Below are 12,105 nucleotides of genomic sequence, written 5' to 3' on the forward strand. Positions count from 1 at the left end.
ACTACTACTTAGCTTTTACTGAGTTTCCAAAAAGTGTCAAGACCTTAATAAACCTCTGAATTACTTTTATAGACAGTATGCACATTCATGGAATACTTCCTACCCCAACAGTAAATAAGAAAAGCTTTGAAGAGCTGGGAAACTGCAAGCTTGTGTGAAAATATACACAATGTCAAATATCCAGATTAGTCACCCTTTATTACCATACTTGCAGAAAGCTACTAGATTTGACTATAAATCCTAGAATTCCTGTTTTTAAAGGAGCAGCCTTAAATGGAGGTAAGATTTAGCTGACTTAGGTTAATACTAGTATACATTTCTTGTGACTTCTGTAAGTCTCAGCTTTACGTTCATCATTACTATTGTGTGGGAAAAAACACAGCTCTGTTAAAACATCTGAAACAACAAAGATGATCACATACCATCCATAAGTATTATCAGTTTACTACTGTTTGGTAAGGGAAAATTATGACATCCCTTCCTTCACCATTTCAGGAGTGCAGGTACATCCCTCCCCACCCTTAATTTGTAACTGCATCATTCTGATAGCTACTAATCAGGGTAAAAGGTCTGAAATGACATTTATTTACACAGAATGTGACTGTGGATATACTTAGCAGCTTATGCTCATGCTACTGAGTGTGCCTAAATGCTCAGAGTAACTTTTTTTTTTTTTTTTTTTTTTAAAGAAAAGCAATACATTTGCCAACATTATCACCTAACTTGACAAAGACTGTTTCTGTACTGCAAGAATAAGACAGTGAACACGTTATTCCTATGGTTTCCTATGTATATTCAGAATTGATGCCAGTTTAATAGTGTTCTACACACTGTAAGTTTCTTCTACAGCTGACATAAAAAATAAATCGTTTGTGGGGTAATTTTATTGCTGACTAGGCTGGTGTTTCTAAAATGACATTCCCTACCTCCTAACATCTGGAAGATTCAAGTCAACCCAATACTTAAACGGCAGGTTACAAGCAGAAGGAAGTAGGTCTTTCTGCAGCGAATCACACCTTACTCTACCACCATAGACTCTGACCATGCTGAAACAACAGCGGCAGTGATTAAAATGTGCTTGAACTACCGAGATTTTCTCTCTCCAGCATGCCTCCTCGTTTATGAAATATAAAGTGAAAGACTGATTGAAGTTTTGTAATACGAAAAATTACCTCACAAAACCACTTCACAGCAGTCAAATGATTTCCAAATAATTGAAATTTTGAATCTACTCCACATGAATAGAATAGGATTAGTACAACAGTAGAGTAAAACCTATTATCAAGCTATTAGGAAGGCTACAGAAAAACTTAAACAAGCACCTTGCCTTTGATCTTGATTGTAATACAAATAAATCCATTACTGTACACAGATAATAGTCTTTCAGCACAATGATTATAGTCTAGGCATTTCATATTACTTGCTTTCCACCTGCTTTCTCCTTGATGATTTCTAGTAAGCAGCTTAAATAATTAACACCACAGTGATGCATGTTGTAATAAAAACATTATTTAACTCAGTAGTATCAAAGCTTTTTATACAGTAGCAATAACCTTTTAGAGCTTTTAATTCCAGGGCTTTCTCTTTTAAACTTTTTTTCTCTTGATAGAGAAATGATCTCTTGGAACACAGCCTCAAAAAGAGCAAAAAAAAAAAAAAAAAAAAAAAAAAAAAACAAACACAGGAGAACCACATTTTCAACAGGCTAATTTCAGGAGAAAAATAGGCCACAGAAGTCTAGAAAACAGTCACACTGATGACATTCTACTTAATTGGAAACCTTAGCTAATGAATGAAATAACTACATGCAAGCAATAGAAAAAAAATATCTTTTTTTTTTTTTGTATTCCTTTGATCACTTCGTTTTATCTGTGCTGCAGCAGACCACATTACAGGTTCAAGTATGGCTTACAATAAGGTTATAACTCCCTGAAAATAAGAGTTTTAATCTAGAATAATCAAGTTATACTATCCTCTTTATTATGTAAACAATATATTTACACCTATTTACATAGTAAAAATTGTATTTAAGTTTTTACTATATACTTTAGCTCAAATATTTAGCATTGGTTCACCATTAGAGGGAAATAATATCATCCATCTAAGAGCTTTAACAGCAACTGTACTTTTCCTTTTAGAAAGCATGGAACCTTATAACTCTCAGACATTCACTTCATTGCCTAGTATTTATTCTTTTCTCATACACATGCAGTCTATTGTCAGACACAGGAAAGTTTTTTCCCAGTGGCCGAATCTGTCACTGGCGATCTTTAATAAGCCAGACATACATAATATGAATGCTCCTCCTTTTTTTGGAAGCAGAAGTTGGACTAAGACTCCCAATTCTTTTACGATTTTTCTACTGAGAACTGTTTGATCCTTACAAATTACAGCTTGTTGCATAGCACATAACACCTCCCGGCAAAAGCAACAATATACATCACCTTTACTATTATGAAAGGAGCAGTACTTAAAAAATGATATAAAACAAGTATATTCTCAGTACTCCCATAGAACATTAAAAGTTACCTTAAATAAAAACATGTAATTGTTCCCACTTTTAGATGGATGTTGATGAACATGCTTGTTCCTGGCAAAACACATCTGGTAAGAAGGCATCTCCCTTCTGATAAACAAGTGAATCCAGCCCTTTAACTATGCCAATACAGAAAAACAATTAAAAAATTCCTCCATGCATGCAGTAGTATGTATTTGAAAAACAGAAGAGTATGGTGTAGACCGTGTAGCAATCCTGATAAAAATATAGCTTCAAGATATGTTTAAGCTGGTTATAAGCAAACTAGATGACAAGTTAGGACAGCCATTGGGCTACATTACCTGACAGTAGAGAGAAGGCTCTCGGTAGAGAACTGACTTTCCACTGAGCTCATGTGCTTTGCCAGTTCCTATCAACTCTTCTCCACTTCCCTTCCACTAACGTGGAAAGTCTCCCACATTTCCGAAATACTGGTCATGTTCTGTGAGGAAGGTTTGCTAACAACACTTATCACAAAAAAACCCCAAGTGGTATCAAAGCACTTGTGCTGTTGGTACAAAGAGGCTTCATTACAACCACAGCCTCAAGTGCGAAGGCAAAAATACATCCCTACTCTTCTCTACAAACCAGGACTCCCCACGAAAAAAAAATAAATCAGCCTTCAGTTCTTCCACTGTACCTGGACACATCCCTTCCCATTTTTTATTTTATTTTTTTACCATTCCAATATTACACTGCCTGCAGATAAAGTGAAGGTAATTGATGCAAGCATGATTTGGCAAGACCAGCACTTGGATTTGAAGGATACTCTTCACTGTTACGAATGTCCACCACCAGCAGCTTTGGTTTGCTAGGCTTTGTTTTCTTTACAGGTGTTTTGGAATGACTAGGTCCCGTCAATTCACACAGGTCAATCAGATCTTCTGCTGAAATACGCGGTGACACCTCTGCTTTCAGGTCATCCAGCTTGATAGAATCCCTAGACTTTAAAAGGAGAAAAATAATATTAAAGGTGATAGAATTAAAGACATAGCATTCTTTGAATCCTCTGCTCATTTGACAACCTCAAAGTATAACAACCCAGTTAGATGGAAACTCTGAAGTCATCAGAGTTGGACTATCCATACAGAAAAGCTCCAGAGCAGTGTCAAATGCCTATCCAAGAAATACAGCCCTATTTTCTTTTGAAGTAGTTTGAAAATAAAATTGTTCAATGATCAGTGCAAACTGTTTTAATTTTTTCATTAACAAATCACAATTCACCTTGGCTGAGGGGCTCAGAAAACTCTCAGAACATTTCTCAGCATCAGAAGAAGTGAAGCAAACTGGCTGTGAAGCACCCTCTGAGAAGACAAGCTGAAATGGCTAAGGCTTAGAGAATGAAAGAAGGGTAGCACCTGGAGACTTGGCACAGAAACTGCAGGAACGCCACTGTAAGCTACAGAACTATCTAAACATCAGGTGCAACCTTCAGCCTGAAGATCAGACCAAGATCAGGACATCAGAAATGTTAGAAATAGTCCTATACAACCCTTCTTGATCCTTCTGTCTCCATGTCTTGACACACGCGTAAAATGTCCTAAATCCTTCACTGTGTATTTTGAAACACCATGGAATTTCCCCAGTTTAAAACATAGAGAGTTACTTTTAAATAAAACCAAACCTGAAGAAAAAATAAAATATCATAATGCAAAAAAAATCTGTTCCTTTTTCTTTAGTAGGGTATCAAACCTGGTAATATTCCAACAACTACTTTAATAATACTTAAATTATGAAGGTTTTTCATAAGAGAACCTTCATTGTGAATTATCTCAGAAATATTCCTAAGTAGTAACATTTCTGCAGTGCTTTCCTCAATTCATGTTCTTAAAAGCTCACACACTTCTAAATAAAGAAAAAAAAATCCCCCTTATTTTTGTAAATAATAAAGAATGTAGATATCCTGTACTTTCATAACTGCCAACACATACAAAACTCTGAACCGCAACAGAAAAAATACAACCATCTTGTGATGAGCACATTGTAAAGTGTTTGAAGAAACTTTTTGTCCTTCCTTCAGGTTGTTTTACATGCTGAAACTACGTGCCATTACAACTACACTTGCATCCAAAAGAACTAGATGGTCCTTCATTAACTGTTGAAAGTGCAAGTTTTGAGAACTTTCATACGCTATGCAATTAAAAATACATCAGCATGCGCCATGGTGTTAAGGAGTTAATAAATTGCACTTATTTATGGTCTTCTGCAGGAAGATTTTATTTTCTGTTATCGCCATTGCCTCAATCTGAAAAATCACGGGTAAATTTTAAAGCAGCTTATTTTCATTATGCTTTAATCCAGCAGATACAGAGTTAACATGTTGGCTATGCATACAAAAAACCATTATGGAACTCAACTTACTCCAAGAGTTAGGTACATCAACGATAGGCTTATAAAGCGTTGTCATCTTACAACTCGACTGGTTTGTCTTGTGCAACTGTTAAAAGCTCCTATTGTGCAGAAGGTCAAACAGAGGCAAAAGTTGTTTATAACCAAGTCTACAGCTGTTCCCAGTGAGTTTTTCTGGCTTGTCAAGAGACAGGAACAAACAGAATAGCTAGGATATGTTACAGGGAGCATCTTCTGAAAGACCGTCAGACTGTGTTGTCTTATTCTTGAGGAAGACGACAACCTAAATAGCCAATCATTTCATCATAAAGATCTGTTCATACACCCCATGGTTGTTCAGAACATGAGCACAGGCATACAGAGATCGACTATGGAAAGCCAAAAAAAAAAAAAAAAAAAAAAAGGACAGCCTCAAATATAATGTTACAGTGTATTACTTTTGAGAATGAGTACATATAGTACACTCAAAATACATTTTGGTACCACAGTACCAAGTTTTCTCCTTTGAAAAAACAATTCCAATTCCATGTCACCTCGTTTTAGGTTGCAGCAGTCACACAGATTCAAGAAACTATGCGCACATAAAAAATTTCAAGAGAAAAAGGGTAATGTGCTGAGGGAAACAGGCATTACTAATTAGCATTAGCTTAACTAACATATGGGCTCTAGTTTTCTTTTTTTTTTTTTTTTTCTTCCAGTTCTAAACAATATTAATTTCACATTTAATCTGAGGACTATTCCAACTCTAGAGAAGAAGGCCATGAACATACTAAGGAGAGCATAAGCATACACGTTTTTCTGAGGTATGTCCCAGCAAAAGGGGTTGGACCCAATGATCTTTTGAGGTCCCTTCCAACCCCTACAATTCTGTGATTCTGTGAAAAGACTTCCTAGACACTCCTTGTGCAGTTATAAACACCTTTACTGTAACACAAATTATCAAAATGTACTCAAAATTACAGACAGAATCTTTAGGTATGCTTCAGGGAATGTATCAGCCCACCAAACTGGCTTTTCTGTTGTACACAAATACACTTAAAACACAAGAATTTCCAAATTTCTCGTCTCAGCACCTAATGTCCTCCCAAGTTCAGGATAATAGAGGTCACAATGCTTTATAATCAGAAAGATGCTTGAGTTTCTAGGTAACATATTATGTATTTCAACAGAACAGACCAACACCTAAGGGAGACCTGTTTCAACAAAAATACGAGTGTGACAGAGGACACAGCCACCTCCCAGCTGCTGTAGAATCCCACCTGCCAGGGTGCATCTGCACCTGAGCATCTGCATTTCTCCAGGAGGAGTCCATGAAAAAGAGTTGGATCAAAGGGGAGGAGGAGGAGGAAGAGGAACAATGTCAAACTCTTCTGACAAACTTCAGACTTGTCAAATGAATTCAACAGTCCACGTCTAGAGAAGTCACATCAGACAAGTTTTCAACATCCAAGAAACTTAGCAATGTAGAAAAGTAGTGATTACATAAATACACTTCATTTGTCTGATGACTAAAGGTAGCTGGCATCGCTACACCCTCCTCAAGCAACAGCTTCTGCTTCAGGAGGACATTTGTGGAGCAATGTGGAAGGAAAATAAGGAAGTCCATTGCAAAAAGAATTCAAGCTTTGAAGGGGCAACTGATGGCTGCTGGTAACAACAAGCAATCAGGTAGCCCTGTCAGGAGTTATATAAGCAGATTATGCCGGTGAAGTTGGCTGTTATGACCTGAATCGGGGCTTCTGGAGAAACATTTTCATTGTGATGGATTCCAACTACACAACCACTTCCTACTTTAATTTAGCCAATTCTCATTCTGCGTATGGGATGAATACCTCAGGAAATAATAAGTTTATGAAGAAAGCATTAGGTCTATGAAGTTTACAACAGAAAGCAAAATTGTCAAAAAGAACTTCCTTATGATAACACAAAAAAATGTTCCCCCTGTTTACAAAGTGTGAAGTCACAAGAAGGGTTCTAAAGGCAGACATTATCTGTACTGTGAATAAGTTTTTAATAACTAGGACAAGCTTTTTTTCCATTAACTGGGACAAAAATAAGGATAAACATTCAACTGTGAACCTTGCAACTGCCTTTGTCATAATTTTAGTTATAATTTTGCCTTTTTTTTCCTCCTGATCTAGGGTGTCCAGTTCTGCCTATACGGTCTATTTTGTGTTCCAATATCTCTGTATAAGTTTTGAGCAAAGCTGTGGCCTAAAGCTCCTTGACAGACTTCTGGGAAAGAGAATTGCTGAATAAATTCTCTCCAGTAACAGCTGTTTTATCAGACTAATTTATTTCCTTCAAATCGCAAAGTGAAATACATGCATGCACTTATAAGATCATACTTCCTAATTACATTTAAAAATATGACTTCATCTGAGGTATCTTGTAATAAACCTATCTCATATCAGACATTTTTCCTACTTTCCTGTCAGTCAGCACAAGCTAAACAAGGCTAACACCAAGGTGTCACACGACACCACCACCTCCCTGGGCAACTCCTTCCAATGCCTGACTACTCTTTCTGAGAGGAAATTTCTCCTAATTTCTAACCTAAACCTCCCCTGGCCATTCCCTCTGGTCCTATCAGTGGTTATCTGTGAGAAGAGGCCGGCCCCCAGCTCCCCACCCCTTCCCTTCAGGCAGTTGCAGAGAGCAATGAGGCCTGCTCCGAGCCTCCCCTTCCCCAGCCCAAACCCCCCCAGCTCCCTCAGCCGCCCCTCACAGGCCTTGTGCTCCAGGCCCCTCACCAGCTCCGTAGCCCTGCTCTGGACACGCTCCAGGGCCTCGATGTCCTTCTGGTAGCGAGGGGCCCAAAGCTGAACACAGTACTTGAGGTGTGGCCTCACCAGAGCTGAGTTCAGGGGACGATCACCTCCCTGCTCCTGCTGGCTACGCTATTCCTGACACAAGCCAGGATGCCATTGGCCTTTTTGGCCATCTGGGCACAGTCCCACCTAATCACCCATTAGCACCCCCAGAGCCTTTTTTCTCTGCCCAGCTTTTGAGCCACTCTCCCCCGAGCCCGTAGTACTGCACGGCCTCCTCACACCTCCTCTTCATACCACCATCCTGCTATACGTACACCTGCACTTTGGCACTGGACTTGAGGCTGTCTCAGCCCCTAACCACCCAAACTTTCTTCTTAACTTTCCACACCTTCCCTGCTCTTTTCCACATCAGTGTTCAAGCTGTGGCCTACCTTACCTCAGGGATTACCCTCTTTGCTTTAGCCCAGCCAAACATTTAAGAGGAGGAGAAAGAGAAGGTGGCTGACAGACAGCGACTTACTTTAGCATATCTTACCTTTGGGGGTGAATCTTACTTTAGACTAGTCAGGTATAAGAAGCTGTTCCTCAGAGAAGACCAGCATGATACAGGGAAAAGAGCACTTCAACCAAAGTTTGAGGTCTCGTTGTGTCCCAGAAGTTTCCCTGACAACACTCTAAGTACTTGCAAAGTAAAGAATTTACTCTTCTCACCTAATTAATTTTTAAATAGGCCTGGGAATTGCTAAGCCATGTGCGCTTACTGCTCTTAATAAGAAGAAATAGGCATTACGAATTAATTTTTTATTATTTTTTTTTAATATTAGAACTAAAGCTGCTTACACATTCTCAAATTAGAAGTCGAGCTTCAAAAAGATTAAAGCACTCCAGGACATGTGGCTGGTGCAATCATAACTCCTATCTATTTTTCCATTAGGCTGTAATCTCTTACAGACATTTCACCCTTGCTATTAAATGAAGATACACACTTTTGAGAAAATAAGCAAGTATCTTTAGTTCTGCTGAACTTGAACTTAACAGTCCCATCTGATAAACACAGGAGCTATAAAGCAACTTTTTATCCATGGAAAGGACAGCTTTATCTAAATAGAAGCAGGGCTCCCGTGCTTTTGTCTTTGAAGTTGGCATAGCTTGCTGCAACAAATCTAATACAGAAGGAACTGCAGCCTGAAAGTCAGTATGATTAAAATCTGGGGTTCAAGCAAAATATTCTTTTCATAGTTCCCAAATCCTTCATAAGGAAACATTCTTCATGGACAATGTCATTGCATGTTTCTGGAATGTAAGATTTTGCTTCTGAAATCAGTGTATGCATGTACGGCTAGGAATAAGTAGTAAATAATGTTTTCAAACAGCTTAGAAGAAAAGTTTTAAAAGTTATCTGAAGAATTGATGGAACAAAACCAGACAAAAGCAGATTCACACAGCAACCACAAACAGATGCAACTCTGAATCAAAGATCACATCAGTCTGTAGCAAAGATCACATCAGTCTGTAGCAAAGATGTTGCTTTTGTGCTTGGTTTTAAGCCTTCTTCCATTACTGATACTTAGGTGATGTTAAAGTGATTTCCATGTAAACATAATATTCAAGGTCATGGTCCTAAAGAAGCCTTGGGGCGAATATATTCGTATAGAGTAACACTATTTTAGATAAATCAAAACATAGCAGTCAGATGAAAACAGGTAGAAAGAAGAGGGAGAATAAGCAAGAATTGGACACTTCAGGATATATCCATAGCCACCTTGCGAGGCAGGCAGGCAAAGTTATCACTCCAGTTTGAAATCAAAAGCAGTTTTCATGACAGAAAAAGACAGTTTTCAGGAAGCATCTGAAAACAAGATCAAGGACAAACACTATGGATTTTAGTCACATAATTTAAAAGGTTTTATGAAACCAATCATGACTAGCATGTTTCTACTTAGCATTTTCCATGCAAATGTTTTTCTTTACATCCTTTGTAATTGAGTAGATGAAGGCAGTACTTAATCCCCTACGATCTCTGTCCTTTGCATGTTTATTTTTGGTGGATTTTTTTGTTTGTTTGTTTTCAAACAGATGGGGTCCCATTGCTCCCTTGAATTCTGATGGCCCGATAGCAAAAGCCATTTTACTCCTGTACCCAGTGAGAAAGAATAATGCATAGAGCCACTGTTACTGGCAGAAAGAGGCCTATACAGTCAGGGAAGTATTATAACAACAACAGCAATAATAAAAACCAAAAAGGTTTGATTTTTCACTCCCTCAGCCCCACAACCAATGCCATTTTTATGATCATTATTAGCAAGGAGTAACACAGATCTTGATTTTCAGTCAGGACTACTTATAAAAGGAGGAGCAGCCAAACTTCCAGACATTAGGAACTTTCTCTAAAATTTTGCAGACACTGTAGTGTCACTGTTTTCTACACAACCTCACTTGCAAATTCCTTGTTATGCCTTGAATTCAGTTTTCCCTTGCCGTCATACTCAGCTCTTCAGATTTCCAAGTCAAGATACCAACATCCTACCCTTGTCCATGCTCCCCATCTCCCTCTACTTCCCAAGCACTAAGCCTGCCCCATTCCTGGGTCTGGAAGCTGCACGTGTCCTCCCCTTCCTGCAGCGCTCACCAGTCCACACCGCACATCTGTGTCCCACTGCACTCCCAGCACCCATGCCAGTATCACAAAGAGCTGGAGCCCAAAATTACCAAGGTGCGTGCTTCCAGCAGTGCTGCTCTGTGGCCAGTTCAATCTGCAGTGTTCTGCATTGCAAAGGGCATTTTTAGGAAGCCATGACCCACCTTGCAGCCCGGCCATACATTACACCTCACATCTCCTCTCCCCCTTTGCTTGAGGTGATGCTGCAGAAAGGAGAGGAGAAGAGAGGCCAAAGAAGATGAAGGAGAGTGCAAACAGCCGTGGCTGACCATTCTTACTCGTAAGCTTACTCCAAATGTCTCCGTACACAGTTGCAGGCCGTCTACAAAAATACCATACAAGTGGGTTCTGCTTGCCTAAGTAGCCTAATTGCCTGATTATTATGGAAACCTCTCTCTGTCTCCCTGGAATAGTGTGATTGAGTGACTCAGCTGAGTCAGCAGAGCAAAAAGACAAATTATTCCCTGCATGCAGCTAGGCAGATGTGCAGCAAGGTCTCATTTATTACTGCCTCTGATATGATAAAACAGGTAAACTCTTCTCACCACTGCAGGAAACCCCTTTAAATTACAGAGTTGAGCCGTAATCCGCTTGTGCCTGAGAACACCGACAAGAAGCTTCAATATGAAATGAAACTAGAAGCAGCAAGAACAATCTTGCCTGCCTTCCTTGCTTTCCATCAGTGCATCCAGTTCGCTCGATAAATACTGCCTCTTTGACAAGAAATTGTAATACTCTGAGGACAAAATAAAGAAAATTGCAGAATCTGAAGAATACCAACTGCCAGATACAACCTTGCCCTCTTCTAAAACAAAAGCAACAGGAATTTAATATAACACCCTAATGCAAACTGTAAGTGGGAGAGAAATTCCTTCTTTACAACGTGACCACATACGTCACTTGGGGTCAAGGACCTTCAATTTAGAAAATGCATCTTTTTTGGGATTAAGCTGTAGTTGCTTTTTATCCAAGACTTTCTGAATGAGTACTAACAAAGGCAGCACAGCTCTGGGACATTTAGAGAAGAAAAAAAAAAATAGGGTAGGAGAGACCTGGGGAGTAGAGGAGAAAAAAAAAATAAAAAATCAAATCTTAGGCCTTTTTGCAACAAGCACAGGTGCTATTTATAAAATATGGATTATTTAACTAAGTATGAAGTAAAACCGCTACCCAGGAAACTGCACCAAGTATTTATACTGGTTGCCAAACGGACTTCCACTGCAATTCTTCCTCTCCAAGGAAACCAGGGTGAATGTTAAACTATGTAAAAAGAAAATGAAGTTACATCTATGTCTTCAGACAGACAGCTTGCAATTCAGGACAACTACAGCCTGAAATCATTTTCTCCTTGGGAACTCGCAAGCTGACTCCTTACACATTTCTCAGGGGAAAATTCTAAAGTATCCTTCAGAAAATGTCAGCTTACCTCATATTGTTAGAAACCTGATAAATAATTAGCAGTGAAGTTATTAAAACAATGATTTGTGTAACTGCTTCCTAATATTCTTCAAGCATGGGACGTGTATTAAAAAAAAAGAAAAGAGGAAAACAGAGTTTACTATTCCTACTCTTCAGTGAGACAAAACAAAGAATTCCTCCTTGCTGAAAACTAGTCATACTCCAAGGCTTTGCCCCAGCTGTACTTGTAGAAAGAAACACTTGCACAAGGTTAAACTTTCAAGAAGGGAGCCATGCAGTCGATACAGCATCACCCATCAACAATCAGCGAAGAAAACTGGCTGGCAGACAAAGCACAGGTAAAAATCACAGTGCCACTTTGGGAAGTG

The 12,105-nt window shown here is 38.9% G+C and overlaps 1 protein-coding gene across 12 annotated transcripts in view; it reads right to left on the reverse strand.

The window, feature by feature from the left end:
* The window catches only part of TBCK (TBC1 domain containing kinase), a 103,568-nt gene that overhangs the window by 12,951 nt on the left and 78,512 nt on the right, over positions 1-12,105 (reverse strand). For all 12 annotated transcript variants that reach the window (XM_084517219.1, XM_084517211.1, XM_084517216.1 and 9 more), the window contains one exon: positions 3,306-3,481. In XM_084517219.1, coding sequence (XP_084373345.1) covers positions 3,306-3,481 — 176 coding nt within the window. The remainder of the gene's footprint in view (positions 1-3,305; positions 3,482-12,105) is intronic.

This window comes from Aythya ferina (assembly GCF_964211825.1).
Source record: "Aythya ferina genome assembly, chromosome: 4".
Taxonomy (NCBI): Eukaryota; Metazoa; Chordata; class Aves; order Anseriformes; family Anatidae; genus Aythya; species Aythya ferina.